Source organism: Mus caroli, chromosome 15, assembly GCF_900094665.2.
Source record: "Mus caroli chromosome 15, CAROLI_EIJ_v1.1, whole genome shotgun sequence".
Lineage (NCBI taxonomy): Eukaryota > Metazoa > Chordata > Mammalia > Rodentia > Muridae > Mus > Mus caroli.
In genome coordinates this window covers 8,788,248-8,808,872 of record NC_034584.1, presented here as the reverse complement: position 1 = coordinate 8,808,872, position 20,625 = coordinate 8,788,248, and the positions used below count along the sequence as shown (strand labels likewise).

The following is a 20,625-nucleotide window of genomic DNA, read 5'->3' as shown; positions in this document are numbered from 1 at the left end:
GAGAATCAACCTTAAGCAGAATTACTGAACCCAGTAACATGGAGCAATATAAATTTAAAATGTACTAAATTTTCAGTTCCTCACTTTTACAAGCTACATTTTAAGTATTATTTTAAGTATTAATTCCTCACTAGATAGCACAGAACACTGCTATTATCCAGGAAGAACTAGTGGTCTGTGGCACCCTGGAATATGTTACTGTTCAGACGGCCACAGAAACCATTTAACTTGTATCATCAACAGTAAAGAATATCCTCAACAGGAGCTCAGTGGGTTGAGAGTACATGATGCTCATGCAGAGGACCAGAGTTCAATTCCCAGGACCCACATCAGGTGCCTCCCAGCCACCTACAACTCCAATTTCCAAGGGGAAACAATGCCCACTGGCCTTTGCAGGCACAAGGTACACATACATTCACTCAGGAGCACTCAAAGACATAAAACAAAAAGACTAGGGCTGGTGAGATGGCTCAGTGGGTAAGAGCACCCGACTGCTCTTCCGAAGGTCCAGAGTTCAAATCCCAGCAACCACATGGTAGCTCACAACCATCCATAATGAGATCTGACTCCCTCTTCTGGAGTGTCTGAAGACAGCTACAGTGTACTTACATATAATANAAAAAAAAAAAAAAAAACAAAGACTATTCTAGACAGCAAAAATCCTCACTATTGTTAGAAATATGAGAAAAAAAATAAGAATTAAAAGTGACTGTTTTTAGATACTGGTCATGAAGAATTCTAAAACTATGATGCTCAGGCAAAATCTATTGACCCCCAGAATGGACGCCTATCCTAGGGAGCAGAGACAATTCCAAGCACAGCACAGCAGTCACCCTTGGCTCATTCACCCTGCCCAAGTCTGAGATCAGAGATCAAGAACTGAAGTAGCTGAAAGGTGCAAGGCAGAAAACTGGAGGTCTAGAGACCTGCACAGTATTCTCAAATCCCAGAATACTAAACACACAAGGTAAAGTGAGAAACTGCAAAGCTAAGCAAAAAGACAAATATCAAAAAAACTGGACAATGCTTGGGGAAGCCACCAGAAAGTCCCAGATGCCAGGAAAGGAAGAGGCTCCTAGGACCCAATGGGGAAGAAATTAGCTGAAATGCCCAACAAAGGGGAGGGAGAACCTTAACCACTAATCTCCAAATTTTTAACTCAGAATTGCTCCTGTCTAAAAGAAATATGGGGACAAAGAGTGGAGCAAAGGCTGAAGGAAAGGCCATCCAGAGACTGCCCCATCTGGGGATCCATCCCATACACAGACACAATTGAGGATGTCTTCCAAGAAGTGCTTGCTGACAGGAGCCTGATATAGCTGTCTCCTGAGAGACTCAGAGCCTGACAAATACATATGAGAATGCTCGCAGCCAACCACTGGACTGAGCACGGGGACCCCAGTGGAGGAGTTAGGTAAAGGATTGAAGGAGCTGAGGGGGTATGCAACCCCATAAGAACAATAATATCAATCAACCGGACACCCCTGAGCTCCCAGGGACTAAACCACCAACCAAATAGTACTCATGGAGGGGCCCATGGCTCCAGCCACATATGTAGCAGAGGATGGCTTTATCTGGCATCAATGGGAAGAGAGGCCCTTGGTCCTGTGAAGGCTGAATGCCCCAGTGTAGGGGAATGCCAGGTTAGTGAGGTGGGAGTGGGTAGGTGGAGGAGCACCCTCATAGAAGCAGGGGAAGAGGGGAGGGGATAGGAGTTTGCGGAGGGGAGACAGGGAAAGGGGATAACATTTGAAATGTAAACAAAGAAAACATCCAATTAAAAAACTGGACAATGCCAAGAGTTTTTAGAGAGGCAAGGAAAACCTGAATGCCAACTAGCTTGGGACTTACTGAGCACCTGGGACATGAGGGGATCTAGAAAGAGCGCATTTTAAAAACAAGGCTGAACGAGTCTCAAGTGAAAACTACTCTATCCAAGCTTTCAAGCATGCTGATCCACAAATAACTCAAGTGTCTACCTACCGAAGCAAAAGCCAATACTTTTTCCCGCAAGGAGGAAGGCAGACAATACTGAAGTTGAGCTCTGGACCTCCATATGCTGGGCAGGCACACTAAAATTTCAACACTCTTTAGACAAAGACTTCAAGGTTCAGCACTTAATATAATATTCACAATGCTGAGTATTCAATTAAGACAGTAATAGCAACAAAACACACTAGATTTGCAAAGAAGAAAATGTGCCCCCAAACTAATGGGGAATGGAAACAGCCAATCAAACCAGCCATGAACAAGGATAGCAAAGATGAGAAAGCCAGCGACAAGGATTTTGAAGAGAGCTAGTGTAACACCTACAGAACTTAAAGGAAATGTGCACAAAACGAAGAAACAAGAGGGAGCTATTATTTATAAGGAATAAATTAACTGAGGCAGTTTTTCATTACAATATTTTGTATGTATGTGTGTGTACATGTATGTGACTCATGCTACAAGTGTGCAGGTCAGAGGGCAACTTGCAGAAGTCAGTTCTTTTTTTCCATCATGTGGACTCAAACTTAACATTGAGGTCCGCATGCCTGTTAGCAAGTGCCTTTACCCTATGAAGCATTTCATTGGCCTGTGGAGCAACCATTAGAACTTTACAGTTTACTTTGGAAAAGAAATTAAAGTATATGATAAAAGGTTGGTACTATGTATTACTCATAATTAAGGCTATTTAAGTATTTGAGGAAGCATTTAAATAAAATATCAGTGGTGGTGAGCATGTGTGAGTATGTGAGCAAGTGCGCATACACAAGGACACAAAAGCAAGTTACTTGATAAGGTAGTGTGTTCTTAGAGATCAGAGGACCAAGAATAGAAACATCTTAAGATTTATTACTTATCCTGTAGGACTTACAATTAAGTGAGAGAAGCCTTCATAATATAATTTACTGGCTAGAATAAAATTGGAATGTGGCCCTAAGAACAAAATGAGGCATTAGAAATGATTTAATATCAAGAGCTATGTATAAGGACATTATAGGGGATGGGGCTCACAAGTTACATCTAGACTTCCAGAACAGGAGAAACAGCACAAGTGCATAGCATAATGACTTCCAACTTTCAACTGTCCCGTCCATTGTCTCCCACAGTGCCTACTCCATCCTCTGATAGTGTGGGGTCTGGGTTTACTGCTTCCCGTCACTGTCAGGAAGGCAAACAACCCCGAGCTAGAACCAGATAAGATGCATTAGCTGACAACTAATACATCTTCGGAGGATAGCCACATTTATAAAACTACTTATTCTAAAATCTACCCTATAATTCTACAATTAACTGTGCATATACTAATCTGTAAGTTACTAATGTACTATCCCCTAGCAATACTAACTCATTAGGTATTACTGTCTGAATACACCTGCATTTTCACAGAACTACAGTACAACACAACTGTGTCCCAACAATCTGTCAGCCAGGACAGGGCTCACACTCTAGACAACATCTCCGCCATCTACTGAACTCAGGTAACCAAGCTGAGGTAAGGCAAGTGCCTGGTCTGCTGAGCCTTCTCACTGGCCCTTCCTAACCCTTCTAAAAAGGTCCATTTCCTTCTGTGTGTGTGCACTGTTGCCTGTTAAAAGTTTAATCCGAGGTCTACTTCCTCCTTCAATTTCTAAACATGTCCTCAGTTTTTTCTGAACTACCAAAACTTCAGAACCATAAATATTAGATTATTAAGCACACTTAGGTTTGAGACCCCTTCAAGCTGCAAGTATCTCTATTAAGTTCATAGCACCTGTGTCAATACCATGTAGCACTAGCACTCAGACAGTCCACCACATACTTTCTGCTGATGACATAGCTACAGTGCAGGACAGGAGTCCAATCCAGAGCTTTGTACACTCTAGATCCTTACTGAAGACAGTTTGAAAACAACTAAAATTTAAGAGAAAAGAAAAAAGAGAAAAAGATACTTTAACCTCCAAGTTGGCCACAGTCCTATATACTTAAAATCTCCTAAAGGATGGGAAAGCAGCCTGACGGATGGGCTCCCATGGTGGAAGGAGAGAAGTGACTCTTGCATATTGATGGTCCTCTTCCCATGCCAGGTCACGATCACCACAGCCCCTGCCACAACCAAGACTCCCTGATAAAAATCTGTTATTAACTGGCAATGTCTGCTCAATAGGAAACGGGTCACTGTCTCCCTTTTCTCCTTCCCAGGACTGGGAATCAATGCCAGGCCTTCTGTATGGTCCTTCACTAAGCTCCAACAGAACTCCCACACTAGCATAGCATGCACTCTGTTTTCTCCTCCTAAGCTGGATCCCCTTCTTTCATGACACCATGATAACTCACTCCTAACACAGACCTAACAATAGTATGTGCTAAAAAAAAATTTTTGGCATTTGTAGCCAACCGTATAGGATATTTCTAAATACTTGCCTAATGAATTCTGGCCCAATCCAATGGATATGTTACTGTACACTTCAATACTTTGGGAGAAAACATAAATGTCAGTCATATCTCTTCAATGTTCACTCCAATAAGATGAATACAACAGGGCTGAAGAGATGGCTCAGTGGTTAAGAACTGACTGCTCTTCCAGAGGTCCTGAGTTCAATTCCCAGCAACCACATGGTGGCTCACAACCATCTGTAATGGGATTCGATGTCCTCTTCTAGTGTGTCTGAAGAGTGCTATAGTGTATTCATATACATTAAATAAATAAATAATAAATTTTTAAAAAGGAGAATACAACAGCAACTCAAGTTGAAACCAAGTTCAGTCAATACTCACACTAGTAAGATTTAGTCAATCAGCAGCTATGCAATGTTAACTAGTTAACTTATCAACCGAACCCCTTACTGAGGCCATTTGGGGTGTATGAGGAAATCAGGTGATTAAGACACTGACCACCAGACTGGATAAGCCAAATGACCCACTGGGGTACAAAACATAACGTCAAGAGAGTTTATAGTTTATGAAGACATCCTCACAGCACGGCCCACTCTGAACAGAGTAAACGGTATCAATTAATTTAGATAAGGTATGACTGAAGACAGGCACGGTGGTGCAGGTCTTTAATTCCAGCACCTAGAAGGAAAAGGCAGGTAGGTCTGAGTTGGAGTTCAGTCAGGGCCACGTAGTGACTCAAAACAAACAAACAAACAAACATGAGAGCTTGAAGAAAGAATATCCATTTTATTCAGTATCTGTTCTCTCCTGTAAACAGAGATAAATTGTTAAAAACTTATCATCCCTACCATCATCACCACATTTCTATAGGTAACTATACAAACTTCTCTAAACACAACTCAATGTTTACTTTTTAATACATCAGCTTACCACTAAGTAACTCAATCCAGTTCTGGACTGTCTCTGGAGGCTGAGTCTCCTTAACATGCTTTAGAGCTTCATCAAGAAGAACATCCCCTGTTGGAGCATCCGATTTACAAATCACCTGAAACACAATTGGTCAGAAATGATCCACTAGTACCACTACATGAAAATCAATGCAAACATCTCATGCTTAGAAACTACACTTACTATAATGTCATTTGATGCTTAACTGTGAGAGGTATTTAATATAGAAATTCATACATTTTTAAAGTCTTGGACAAAGAAAGACCCAACAATATGGAAGAATTCAACATACTAAAGGCATTTCATATAATTAAAAAAAAAAAACACCAATGTTCTCAATAATTGTTACTAAGAAAACTTTGCCAAAATAAATAAATAGAGATAGGTAGGTAGGTAGGTAGGTAGGTAGATAGATAGATAGATAGATAGATAGATAGATAGATAGATAGGTAAGAGATAGCTCCCCCTGAGTCAGGCATGGTAGTGCATACCTTTAGTCCTAGCTCTCAGGAGGCAGAGGCAGGCAGATCTACAGCCTGGTCTACAGAGTGAGTTCCAGGGCAGCCAGGCCTACACAGAGAAATCCTGTTTCCAGCTGGCTCCCTTGAGTTTATGCTCAATAAAAGATATGAAGGGGAATATAGTTTTAGAAACAACAAAGACTTTTTAAACTGCCACCGCTAGCAGAAGCCTTAATGAAACCATCAACAGGTTTGACTATGTAAAATTACTCAACCTCTAGCACCAAGAGGATCAGAGATACAGGGATGGGGTTGGACAGACTCTAAATCTGTAATTAAAACCTATACTGAGTGAAAGCTCAGGAGTTAAGCATGCTGGCTGCTCTCCCAGGAGTCAGGTTTGTTCCCAGCACGCACTCAGTAGCTCATGGTCGCCCTTTTCAGGTTCTACCAATATAGTTTTTAAAAACCCAGGGTGTTTTACAGCACAGCTTATTTATAAAAGTAATATGATTACTATACTGGGCAGTACAGATTCAGAAACACCATTCAGAACATTCCCTCCATGGTGATTAGTTAGACCAGGGTTTATGGGAGAGAAAAAGATCTTCAGGAAAATGAATCTTGTGTCTGTGGTGTGGCCATGGGACCTGCCTCTCCCTTCCACCCCTTCCCTCTCTCCACGTGACCAGTATCTGCCTCACCCTCCACCTCCCTCACACACCTTGACTACACCTAAGTTCTGCTCTAAGCCTTTCTCACCTGGCATTTCCTCCATTATCCTTGCCATGATTTTAGTCTACAAGTCTGACCGTCTTTCTCTTGTATAATTGGTCTCCTGTCTAGAGGCCTTGAACTTTTTTAATGTTTTAAGAATACTTTCATTAATTCTTTGATAATTTCATAGCCTAGATATAATGTAACTTGTTTATATCCAACCCAAATTCTCCACATTCCCTTCTTCCTGACAGTTCTCGTCTCACCTCCATGTCCCCACACACTTAACAACCACTGCCTCTTACAAGTGCTGCCCATGTGAGGCCATCCATCAGAGTGCAGGCAGCCAACCAGTGGCCACACATACCCAACCTCCCCCAGCAGCCATCAGTTGCCCCTCAGCTAGGGATGGAGCCTCATGAGGCCTCTGTACCCCATACTGGGGTGCTGCCTGGCCTCACCGTCTCCAGGCGCTGTGAGTCTCTAAGCGCCTGAGTGCAACCCTTTGGCCCCTTTCAGCCCTGGCTGCACACTGAGCTCTCCATTGTTCCTGCTCAAAACTAGTACAAGATTCAAGCAAGTGCTAATTCCTTTAACAATTTCAAAAATGTGTGGCTTCCAAATACATATGCTCTGCTTCAATAAATTCTTGCTATCTCCAACACAGAAGGGATGAAAAGAAGATAAAACAAGACCTCTGAGGAACTGCATTATATAGATAAAAGAATTTCAAAAAGGCCTCAGGGGTTTAACAGAAAACATTAGAATCATAAAACAAGAAACACTGTGGTAACAGCAATCTTTTATGTGAGGCCCAAGGTGTTATGTGGCACGAGGCAGGCTATAAGGACATGTGGACAGATGTGGACAGAAGCTAAGGAGCAAGAATAAAATAACTAAAAGGTAAGAGGCTGCAGACAGACTCTCCCTTCGAGCCATCAAGAAAACATAACCTAGTACACCTCCTAACTGGCCTCCAAAGGGAAAAACACTAAGGCTGGGGTCATTTGTTAAGATGGCTTTAAAATGAACTGAAGACAGCCCAAAGTGGTGGTGTGCGCCTTTAATCACAGCACTCAGGAGGCAAAGGCAGGAGGATCTCTGAGTTTGAGGCCAGTGCAGTATAGTTATCAAGCTCCAGGTCATATGGAACTACATAGAAAGAATTTATCTTCAAAAAACCCCAAACAGCGCAATAGTTGGCTTCTATGAAGAAAGCTAAAGAACAAGGAAAACAGCTACATTTAGTCTTCTAACTATATGGACTATCTTAACTGAACCAACAATACGTTTAAAACTTAACTTATTAAATCACATAGAATATTCTTCCAACATTACCTACGTCACTCAGAACTAGAGTGACGTTAATAAGCCCATATGGCTAGGAAACAAATTTTCTCTGACCACAATCAGCCACTTCTATTATTTAGAAGTTCTATTACTTCCTACATTATTTCTTTTCATTAACACAGTAATGGCTTTCCTTCTTATAAAATAAATGATCACTCTGGTTTTACAGTCCAGTGTTCAGAATAAGAAATGAAGGCATAGGCTTGTCATCTTAGAGCTCTGGAGGTGCAGGTGGGAGGAGCTCTAGATCAAAACCAACATGTGCTAGTGAGCTCCAGGTCAGCCTTGGTTAAAAAGCAAAGAATGTCTTAAAACAAAAACAAAAAAACAAACAACTAAACTAAAAACTAAATAACAACAACAAGGTTCTGGCCTATCTTTTAGATTTACAAATATAACTACAAAAGAAAAAATGGTTTTGAATACCATGTCCAAAGCATAAAAAAAAACAGACCAGAAGAGTGAATAACTGAGTCTGAAGTTAAAAACCCACACACCAGCATCTATATTCTGATCTGCCACAGAAGTACCCACCTTCACCATGGCAAGAGACATAAAGATCAGTCACAGCTTTACAAAAAGAGTAATGGCCTGAGTAATTCAGTTCTACAAAACTCTCAGATTTTTAAAAGTCCTATCGAGGTCTTTTTCAGAAACAATGAACACTGGGCATCTCCCTAAGGTACAGTGGTCATCAACCCTGACAGTGAGGAGCATCGCGCTGCATATGCAAAACCCAGAAAAACCAAGAATGCAGTCCAATAAGGACAATTTTAAACTATTTAAATAGTATAAAGCTATTAGAAACAGTCACCACTGAAACAGAAAACAATTCTTGTAAAGAGGGTATTATTTAGAAGTCCTCTTACCTTTCTTGTCAAAAGACTTTTTCTTCTCATTCCACAAGCCTCTAACTGTAACCTTCCTCTCAAAGCTAATTCAATTAACATACAGCCACGTAATCCAGATGATATACAGTCATTCCAAAATGATGTGTAACCCTATTTAAAAAGAACAAAGAAAACAAAACAGCTAATTTACCTTGAGTCAAAAGTAGAAATCTCTTTAGCTAAAGCCACATATGTCTTCTTACAACAAAACACTAAAATGCACAATTAGTATGTTGTTAATGTAGGATCTGGGAAGGGTCATCCTTTTACCAGGTATCTTACATATGGATAAACAACAAACCTCAGAGGTCAAGCTGGGACAGTAGTACATACCTGTAATTCTAGCACTGGGAATAAATATGGGGGCATTCTAATGGCGCAAGAGTTCAAGGACAGGGCTGGAGAGATGGCTCAGAGATTAAGAGTACTTACTGCCCTTACATTAAACGGGAGTGCCTAGCACCCACATGGTAGCTGAAAACTGTAACTGCAGATCCCAGGATCCAATGCCCTCTTCTGGGCTCCTTGGGCACCAGGCATACACATAGTTAAGGAATACATAGAAACAAAACACCCATATATACAAAATAAACTAACAATTTTAAATAAATAAAAATACAGTCCAGGCATGGTGGCTCATACCTCCAGCATTCAAGCCAGCCTGGAATACACAGGGAAGGCTTCAAGTCAATGGGATGAGCCCATATTTAAGAGGATGGCTGACCATCAGAGGTCATGGAACTTCACTAATCATGCAAGAACTTTAAAGTGATAACAGTTTTAAAAATAATTTATTTTTATTTTATGTGCATTGGTTGGTGTTTTGCATACATAGTGTGTGTGTGTGTGTGTGTGTGTGTGTGTGTGTGTGTGTGTAGTTACGGACAGTTGTGAGCTGCCATGTGGGTGCTGGAAATCAAATCTGGATCCTCCTCTAGTTCAAAATACCACTTTTGTTGGGAGAGCATTTAGATAAAGAAAACTAAAGGGGATAAACAAAACTACAGTATTGTCAGGCCTGGTTATTAATTCCAGCACTCAAGAGGCAGAGGCAAGTAGATCTCTGTGATCTATATGCATGGTTTACACAGTGAGATCCAGGATAACCAGAGGTACATAACAGAGAGACCTAAAAACAAGTCTAAAAAGTTTTTTAAAAGATTTCATATTTATCAAAAAGGCCAATTTCAATGTGAAATCAAGGAAGCAGACTAGTTTTGAGATTTGCTAAAATGAAAAGATTGTCGGACTAAACAACGTTTATTAAAACCAGTAATAGTAGAGGGCTGGAGAGATGGCTCAGTGGTCAGAGCATTGACTCTTCTTCCTGGGTCCTGAGGTCCTGAGTTCAATTCCCAGCAACCACATGGTGGCTCACAACCATCTGCAATGAGTTTGGATGCCCTCTTCTGGTGTGTCTGAAGACAGCTACAGTGTACTCATATACATAAAATAAATAAAATCTTTTTAAAAAACCAAACAAGAAAAAAAAAAAAAAACAATAGTAATAATAGAGGAAAATAAAGATCTGGAGCAATTAAAGACTTAGGAAGCAAGGGAATTAATTCCAGAATTGATTCCACATGAAATTATGTTACAGCTGTGTGTTTCTCAGGGACCTGAACACACAAATGGGTTTCCTATTCGAAACACCAAAATGTTTCATAAAGTAAATATACACTTCATAAAGTAAAATGGGTATGGTTAACATACAAGTCTGAAACTCTGTCTAGCTGGGCAGATTTTAGCAGTTTACCTTTGATGACGTACAGAAGAGGGCTAAATACTGTCCCACCTATTCTCATGTTATGAGTCAACCAGAGATGTGTCAGCAAAACAAGGTCTTTACTACGGAGTTGAGTTACATTTAATGAAAAACTGGATAACTCATGTGGAAAATAGATGAGGAAAAAAAGAAAGAAAAAAAAGAAACAATTCTGTGCCAAGGTTTCTGGGACTTATCAGAAAAGACAAGATGGATGAAGCCAAGAGAACTGCAAGCAACAGAGTAGCCCAGTGTAGCCCAGTGTTTTGATAACCTCCTAGTAAAACTCCTATCATGAATGTACAAAAGCATGATCAGGAATTATCAGAAGTTGTTGCTGTTGTTGTCGTCATCGCTGTTTTGTTTTGTTTTTAGGTTGAGTAAAACTGATCCAAGAGAACAAGGGAAGGGGGTGATATAACTGACCAGATAACAATGCCACATTGGGGGCTGGAGAGATGGCTCAGCGGTTAAGAGCACTGACTGCTCTACCGGAGGTCCTGAGTCCAAATCCCAGCAACCACACAGTGGCTCACAACCATCTGTAATGAGATTAGATGCCCTCTTCTGGTGTGTCTGAAAACAGCTACAGTGTTCTTACATATAATAAATAAATCTTTAAAAACAAAACAAAACAATGCCATATGGGATTGAGGCCAAGTGGACCAGGACTGTAGCAAACGACTATAATCCACCTCAGTCAGCCTGGTTCTCCAGTGAATCCATGACACAATATGGCATAGACAAGTTAGCAGAGAAGTGCTCAGTCAGGAGGTAGAGAAAACGTTGGCCTTGTTTCTCTCAAGAACAATTCCAAGAGCCTACTGGAGGAGTACATACTCACAGGATGTGTGTCCCAACAAGTCTTTCCTATCTAACAAAGCCAGTCAGCCACTTTTAATAAGGTAGCTAAAGTCTATGGGAAAGACTAATAAAAAACTGGCAGTACCAAGCAGCTACAGTTTTAGTTCAAGAGGTAGAACTAACTAGTTGTGTTTGCATACACAGCTCTGAGAGAATAAAGAATCAATGATACATCCAGGGAAGCAAACCAAGCCAGAAGAACCAGTGGCTCTAAGATAGTGTCCCTCACCTCACTCACAGCGTATGAGACAACCCCAACCTTAGAGCAGAAGACCACCACAGAACAAACAATCTGAGGCATTATTTCAAAAGTGTGATTTAACAAGAAAAAAAAAAGTCCCTATGTTCTAAAAAGTTTTATCGGGAAGTGCAGACATTCCAAAATCAAGCAGATTAAGTACTATCCCCAACAAACAAGAATCCAGACATGGATTCATGGGTCCACAATCACCCAAAACAACAGAGCCAGAGAGCCAGAGACCCTAATCTGCTGTCCTGGTCAGGGGACGCACTGCAGTGCCAGCATACACAGCTCAGGGCACTCTCTAGTCGCCTGTAAAGACTACTAGTTCCCTGATAGGCAGCAACCTTTCTAACAGATCGCCAGCTGCTAGGCTAATGCGACTGCAGCATCCGATGCAGATCGATCCTCTGCTACTGTGGGTCCTGGCCAAAACAAACTGTCAATCTTCAGGGCAGACCTCATAATGTTGCATAAAACTCAAGGGAAATAAACTGTCTTTCCCATTCAGTCAAAGAGTACAGCAGAAAGAACTGTACAGTAACAGATGAAGCAAGGGGACACAATCACCATCACCATGGGCAGTTTCAAGGACAACATTAGGAGACAAGACTACATCTAGGAAAACCTCCACCCCGGTTTTTCTCAGCAACGACCATCACTTTGTATGGATCTCCAACTGCCTGCTTTCTTTCCTCTTATCAAGTGGCTTGACTTGAATGGGAAAAGAAGCTCTCAAAAGTGCCAACAAGAAGAAGGATTCACCATGAGGGTGAAGAGCCACACTATGTAGTCCAGACCTCTTACTTAAAATGAAGGAACTTGAGTTGGCCACTCACAATGAAATACAGTGTAAATACATTCTGAAGGTCTAGTCTACTTAGTCAAAGGATATAACAACCAGATGTTCTAAGACATTTCATGTATTATACAAATACATACAAAATGGAAAAAAATGTCCTTGATCCGTAATTTACATAATATAAAAATATAATAAATGAAATAAGACCTGAATTCAAAATAATATGAAAAAATACATACAGGTTTGTATTGTAAATATTTAATTTTTATATGTATATGAGAGTTTTCACCTGCAGGTACATGTATGTCTGCACCATGTGTGCCTCATGCCTGATGAGGCCAGAAGAGGGCACTGAATGTCCTGGAACTGGCGATATAGATGGTTATGAATGACTGTGTGGGAACCTATGCTGGGAACCTAACCTAGGTCCTCTGAAAAAGCAGCAAGTGCTAACCATCTCTCCAGCACTAAGGTTTCTATTTTTCAATGTACATTTCCTAATCCCAGCACTTGGGAGGCAGAGGCAAGCCAAGAGCTCAAGGCCAACCTGGTCTACATAGAAAATTATAGGCCATTCAGGGCTGCACAGTAACACAGTGAGAGCCTCTCAATTGTAAACAAGGTGAGGTGGGGACAGAAAGAAAAAGAAATTCAAGTTCTCTGACACAGTTCTATACACCTTAAGTTACATTCCAGAATACTATGCATAGAAAAATGTATGTACAAAGACACTGATCTTGTCACAGTAAAACAAAACAAACACCCAGAACCAACCTAAAAATAAATAAAAATAATTCAGCGTTTGCCAAACTTTTTGACATTGAATCACTTTTACTTACTGTACGCATATAACAACTTACTGAATATAGTAAGTTTCTAGGAACCAGGTTTTAGGAGGACTTGAGCTTGATCCCACTCACAACTGCCTATAACTCCAGTTCCAAAAGTAGCCAACTCCTGTAGCCTCGCAAAGGTACCTGCACTCAATGTATACAACACACACACACACACACTCAAAACTAAGGGCCAGGTGCTGGGCATATTTCTTTAATTACAGCATTATGACGTCAGAGTAAGGTGGCTCTCCACGACTCTGAGCCAGCCTAGCCTATATAACAAGTTCCAAGTCAGCCAGAGTTACAAAATGAGACTCAAACAAGAAGTCCTCTTCCCTGCCCTAGGAACAGATCTCCTGTTGTGGTCCCTCACCCCTAAAATGCAAGCCTACTCTGGGGTCACCCCACAGTCTCCTTGGTGTCTGCAGTGGCACTGAACTGACTGACCAGACACTTAAGAGCTTCAACAGCTTGACAGCCTCATGTCCTCCAACTTGACTCATCCCTAGCCACAGCTTCCAAACCAGTCAGCACCATTTCAAAGGCCATCAAACACAGCAGCCAAGTTCACTGGGATGAGGACTGCCACAGTCAGGTAGCGGGCTCTGGAGCTGGTTGGGGACTGACTCCTCATATCTGGACTTCATTTCTCAGACACAGTAGGTCCTTTTGCCTAGTGTCAGCCTTGGCCTTCCTCCTAACCAAGAGAAGCAGCTATCTCACTTCCACCTCCCATGGCTCTTCTGTGCCTTACCTACCCTGCATGTTCTTTTCTTTTGTACACAACCCCCTCCCCCAAAAGTGTGGGGAAGTAACTAGCTCAAAGTTCCACAGAGAGAAGAGAATAAATGTTGTATTAGTAAGGAAGGGGGTATAAATAAAAACATCTTTTAACGATCCCAGTGCAAAGATTATTAGAAAATGGGGAAATCAGCCAGGCAGTGGTGGCACATAGCCTTAATGCCAGCACTAGGGAGGTAGAGTCAGGTGGAAAGATCTCTGAGTTCAAGGCGAGTCTGGTCTACAGTTCTAGGACAGCCAGGACTACAGGGAAAACCAATTCATCTTTATATAAGTATGCATATATGTATGTGTTCACATATAACACTTTTTAAAGTAGGTTAGGAAAGTATTAGCAGTAATAACAACTGACTGGCTATCTTCACGTTAGACTTTTCTGTATAGATGTGAGAGAAAAATGGAACAAGAAAACAAGAAAAAGACTAGTTATTCAAACTTATAAGGTAATAATTAAGATGCTATCAGTAACATGATAAAGACACTAGAAACACTAAAACATTTGCAAATGATATACCTAAGAACCACCTTTCTGTTTCTCAAAGCCAACACAAACCTTTGAATATAAGCTATCATCTATGACCAAGCTTGGCTCTTCCCAATCCTCAGGTCCCACCAAACAGCATTTCTTAGAAAGGACTCCACTGTGCACAGTCCCCAGTCATTCTCACACACAGTCCTCTAATACTATCTTCAGCATACTTCAGCATAGTTACCACAATCTGTAATTATATAGATGTACACACATCTTTGTTTATTTATGCATCTGTCTTCCTTAGCACAATGCTTAGCATAAAACAATTGCACAAGTAGAATTTTGAGTGAGTAAGGTCGATTATGGACTTTAAATCTTCCATTTTTGTTAAATTGGTTTTAATTTCTTCCAGCACTAAGAAATAAGTAGTATCTCACACACCAAGAGTCTTTATCATGGATCCACTCTTGCCAGACACTTAAGACCTAAGTGGTGTAGGGGGTGTGTACACGGGTACCTGAGAAGGCTAGAAGAGGGTGTCGTATGCCCTGGGACTGGAGTTACAAGCAATGTTGAGCTGGAAACTTAACTCCAGTCCTCTGGAAAAGCAGCAAACACCCTTGACTGCTGAGCCATGTTTCCAGTTCCTATTTTTTGGTAGTCTACACTTTCCTAAATATACAGGCTCCTTGTGTTTTGTCTAAAAGGCATATTTCTACTATTCTCATGCCTCAAAGTCTACCCCATTTCTCCCATAATTATAGGGACAGTAAAATCTTAGTAATTACGTATTTTTTTAATTTATCTTTTTTTAAGATTTATTTATTTATTTATTTATTACATGTAAGTACACTGTAGCTGTCTTCAGACACACCAGAAGAGGGTGTCAGATCTCATTATGGATGGTTGTGGGCCACCATGTGGTTGCTGGGATTTGAACTTAGGACCTTTGGAAGAGCAGTCAGTGCTCTTAACCGCTGAGCCATCTTTCCAGCCCTAAATTTACCTTTTGAAGCATCATATGCATATAGTACAGACTTAAATCCAGGTCAAAAAATAAGTATGGCTTAATCTTCATCTAGGGCTGGCAACACATTTTGCAAGTTGTAATAATTCAGGCCAGTGAGGGGTACAGGTGCTTACAAACCTGACGCCCGGAGACCATTTTCAAAGTTGCAATGTGGCCTCTAGGCACGCACACAGAGAAAGAAACTATAAACACTTTAGTAATCCCAAGACCAGTGACTTGGCTCTCTCTAGTTTCTCCACTACTTTCTACACTCACATCTTCTAAAAATTCTCTGTATAACATTGTCTTTAAAACCTACAACTGCTTCCAATATCAACCCAGCTTTTAACTTCTTGTGCCAATAAATGTTCACGTTCCTTATCCCAGACATAATCTCCATCGTAGCTGTTGTGTCCTGTCTAAAACTTTGTTTCACGTCTGTTAAGTCACAGCCTGTACTTCACTGTGCTCAAATATCTCCAAGTACAGGAGCACAGAGCATCTGGAGCCCAAAAGTAAAGACACTTGAGAGCCTGAAACAGAAGGATCACTTGAACCAAAAAGTTTGGGACCAGCCTGGGCTACAAAATAAGACATAGAAGAGGAGCTAAGGATGCAGTTCCATGACAGGGACTTGCCTAGCATATTAATGCCCTGGGTTCAATCCCCAGCATTGTAAAGATGTTTTTAAAACTAGAAATGGGGGGTGGACTGGGGGTGGGGGTGGGGGGTAGAATGTGGGGACTGGGGAGTGGCTCAGTGGGTAGCACTGCTTGCTGTGAAGCACCGGGACTGGAGTTCAATCATCTAGGACCTGCATAAAGGCTAGGGATGGCCATGTGTGCCTATAACCCCAGCACAGTGGATCCTGGGAGCTTGGTCACCAGCCAGATAACATGCATATGACCCTCCCCACAACACACACAAAATTACATTAATTCTTTAAATTATTTTAGAATTTACAATACAATTACATCTTTCCCCCTTTCCTTTTCCTCCCTCCAAGCCATCCCATACACTCCCCCTTGCTCTGTTTCAAACACATGGCCTTTTTTTCATTAACTGCTGTTATTTACACTATGCATAAATACATACATATATTTACTTTTTTAATGAAGAATACTTTTATAGGGCTGTGGGCCAGTGCTAGGATTTAGCTCAACTGGGAAGTTTGCCTATCCCAAATGTACAAACATAACCCAAGGATGGTGGAAGTGCCTGCAATCCCAACCTGGCACTGCACTCTAGGAGTAGAAGCACAAGGATCATGATAAGTTCCTGGACATGCTCAGCCACAGAGCTGGAGGGCAGCCAAGGGTGCTGGAGACCCTGTCTCAATAATAAACAGTGTGTCAAAGTACTTGCTACCCCAAGATCTAGTAACTCTAGAAACCACATGGTGGAAGGAGAGCCAGCTCTCACAAGTTGTCCTCTGACCTCCAGACAGCCCCCCCCCCCACATCCACACACAAATAAATACAGAAGATATTTTCTTAAATAATTTTTAAAGGTTGTAGAACCCTGCCCTAGCCACCTTCTGTGAAGATTCTGGCCTTGGAAAGTAATAAAGATTATTTTCTTTCCCTAAAAAATAAAACACCAAACAAAGAGGAAATAAGATGATCCTGTAGGAAGAGCTGATTACAACAAGGGTCAGAAGAGGCCAGGCTCCTCACAAGCTTTCTCTTGTGGAAACAGAAGGCATAAGGAAATAAGACTCACTGCCTGCCAACTACACCCATCACTTTATACAACACAGCTGCCATAGAAGTCACTGATTCTGAAGTTTGGGACTTCTGATACCTCCAGAGAGTGAACAGTATTCCAGAGAAGAGAAATGATGGAAACAACCACAGACTCTGGGCTTACATCTAGGGAAAAGAAACCAAAATACTTGAGGTTTCCAGATTTCCTAGCCCAGATGGTCTGGGATTACAAAAAACAGAGGGGGAGGAGGGATACTTTTACACACACACACACACACACACACAGAGAGAGACAGAGAGAGAGACAGAGAGAGAGACAGAGAGAGATTGATTCAGCGAAAAGGCATAGGTAAGTAACTGATTGAGTCAAATATTCACTAAATTATCATGTCCAGGATGGTCAGGAACTTACGGCAATAGTGGAAGCTGGGCTCTGTGGCAGAGCACTTGCCTCGTATGCTCAAGGCCAGAGTTTGACCCTCAGCACTGAAAAGAGAGTGAAGAAGAGGGGATATCAAGTACCAGCCAACAGCATTTTTTTCAGCCTAAGTCCTTTTTAGCCCTTAGGTCCTATAACAGGTTATGAGACAGACCACAAATAGAGGTCTGTTTTGACCAGGAAACAATGAGGTCTAAGAATTCAAGAACATTTAGTCTAGTTCTCCCAAGGAGGAGTCAAAAAAGACAAAGCTACAAGTCAAAATCATGGGTAGTTTGTGTTGGTTAAACGTTTGTCAATTTGACACGAATTACAGCCACAAGAGAGAACCTAAATTGAGAAAAGGTCCCCATAAAATTATCCTATATGCAAGCCTGTAGGGTATTTTCTTGATAGATGATTGATGTGGAAGGACCCATCCCACTATGGGTGATGCAGTCTCCAGCAGGTGGTCTTGCATATATAAGAAAGTAACTTGAGCAAGCCAGGGACAAGCCAGCATCCCTGTGGGCTCTGCTTCAGTGCCTGCCTACATTTTCTATCTTGACTTCCCTTCATGACAGACTACAACTATAAGCTGAAATAAATCCTTTCCTGTTCAAATTGCCTTTAGTGGTGTTTTGTTGTTGTTGTTTATTTGTTTAAATCACAGCAATAGAAATATAACTGGACAATAGTCCCATGGCTCCTGATCTGAGGGTTCTTTTCTAGTCCCTAGTCTACACCTTCTGTTTTTCTCTGAAGTTGGTATCTCTGAAGTTGATTTGGAGTACTTTCTCTGAAGACAGTACTCCAAATCATCTGGAGTACTGTCTCCTATGTATACTGATTGTCCCTTAAAAGCTAAAAATCTTAGAAACCTCAACACTTAGCAAAGGGACTGATACATGAATGACATATTTTGATTAACTGAAAATACGAATTACCAGTTAAATTTGTTTAATCTCAAAAACTGGCAAATCCTACTCATGTAATTTCTGTTTTTTGTTTTAAATAGTATAAAATTATTTAACAATTGTATTTAAGAAACTGAAACTAGGGGATTGGGGGATTAGTAGCTAAGAGCACCGGATTTTGCAGAAGACTCAAGTTTAGTTCCTAGAACCAACATGCTGGCTCATTAACCATCCACAAAACTCTGGTTTTAGAGGCTCTGAAGCCTGGGATGCCTTGATCTCCAAGGGCTCCAGGCATCTCATGCTACATGCATACATTCAGGCAACACTCTTGCAAATAAAATAAATCTGGGAGGGAGGGAGGGAGGGAGGGAGGAAATAAGAGGAACTAGGGTAGGGCAAGGATGGTCGTTCAGAGGTAGAACACTTAAAGAGAATCCACAGCCGGTACAAGGTCCCAAGTTCAGTCCTGACCAGGAAAAGAATCCCAAGGGGGCAGTAACCACCAAAAGCTGACTGTAAGCCCTTCAGTCTCAAGTCTTCTCAAAAAGCCAGGGATGGACAGATACAGGTTATCTTCCATGCTCTCTCAAAATTACTACTAAAATTTTAACTAGTAACTTTCTAGAATTCATACGAGTCTCAATCAAGTTCTGTTATAAATGAAATTTCCATCAACAAAGTTGTTCTTTGAGAAAGGAGCTATGTTGTCCAGACTGGCCTCCTCCAAGGATCAGCAGTCCTCCTGCCTCAGCCTCCCAAGTTGTCAGAGGCATGTCCCACTGCCCCCCTTTCATAGAAAATAATTTCTAGGGAAGGGATGTAGTTCAGACATGTAGGTAGGGTGCCAAGGCCCTGGGTGCCATCCTCATTGCCAAATACACCAAAGTGAAATATGATTTCCACCACAGAAACCAAAAATGGTTTCTAAGGTGATCTAAGTGCAAACACATGTAAGAAGCCTCGGTCTCTCCACCAGTTTTCACCACCCCCACTATCTCTTCCCTCGTGGAATGTAAGATGGACATTCTGGATGTCTCACCTCTCTATACACGAAAGGAAGAAGTTTTTTCCAAGACCACCCCCCAAAATCAGTGTTCATTCACTTGGGAATAATGTTACCTTCAGTGAGTGTATGATTTACTTAGAATATTTACTGAGTCATGGGGTACGAGTCAAGGTGAGATAGTCAATTGTAGAAGCAAAAGTTGTAAAGTACATCTGTTGACACCAAGTGAACAATTTCTCTAGTAAAGCATGTAAACCAAATACAACTTATTAAGAATAAATTAACTTTACATACGGATGTAATTTGGCTTAGAGTGCTGCTTGGTTAGCGGGTGCAAGGCCTGGGTTAAATCCCCAGCACCATCCAAACACTAAAATGAAGGACAATAATATTCTAATAAGATTCTACCATTCTCTATCGCTCTATCTCATGTGTGAATGCGTGTGTGCATGTGTACGCATGTGTGAATGTGGCTGTACCAATTTGTGCAATTACAGAACCAACCTCAAAGTTCAGCCCTTGCTTTCTACCACCCAGATTTTGCTACATTTATTTGTATGTTTGTTCATCATACAGGAGACACACACACACACACACACACACACACACACACTATTCATTGTAAGTCAGAGCACAACTTGCAGGAGTCAAGCCTCCCATCTTCGACCAAGCCATCTTCAACTGGACTCCTTGAGACAGGGTCTTTGTTGTTCACTGTAGCACACACCAGGCTAGTTAGCCTGGAAGCTTCCAGGAATTCTGCTGTCTCCAGCACCCATACTGATTCAAGAGCACTGGAATTACAGAAGGGCCTTGATGAGACCCAGTTTATGAGAGTTCTGGCTACCCAAACTGAGATCCTCTACCAGCACCCCTGGGACATCTCCCCTGTAAATCTAATGTTTATGAAACAAGAAAAATATTCTGCTTCTTTTTTAAACCTGTGTGTGTGTTAGTGCATGCCACATTATAATACTGTAGTGTATACACAAGGTTACATTGCAATACTGTAGTACGCTAACAGGTTGCAATTTTTTTTTTTTTTTTTTTTTTGGTTTTT

The 20,625-nt window shown here is 41.2% G+C and overlaps 1 protein-coding gene across 2 annotated transcripts in view; it reads right to left on the bottom strand.

Annotated features, from left to right (window-relative positions):
- Nucleotides 1–2,824: 2,824 nt before the first annotated feature.
- Golph3 (golgi phosphoprotein 3) overlaps nt 2,825–20,625 on the bottom strand; it is a 23,882-nt gene continuing 6,081 nt past the window's right edge. The window contains exons 2-4 of one of the 2 annotated variants that reach the window (XM_021183948.2): nt 8,705–8,836; nt 5,290–5,404; nt 2,825–2,919 (exon numbers count right to left, since the gene is read on the bottom strand). In XM_021183948.2, the coding sequence (XP_021039607.2) occupies nt 2,840–2,919; nt 5,290–5,404; nt 8,705–8,836 (327 nt within the window). In that variant the 3' untranslated portion in view covers nt 2,825–2,839. Of the gene's footprint in view, nt 2,920–4,967; nt 5,167–5,289; nt 5,405–8,704; nt 8,837–20,625 lie in introns of those variants that run through there. The other variant, XM_029469883.1, reaches the window with a different exon arrangement.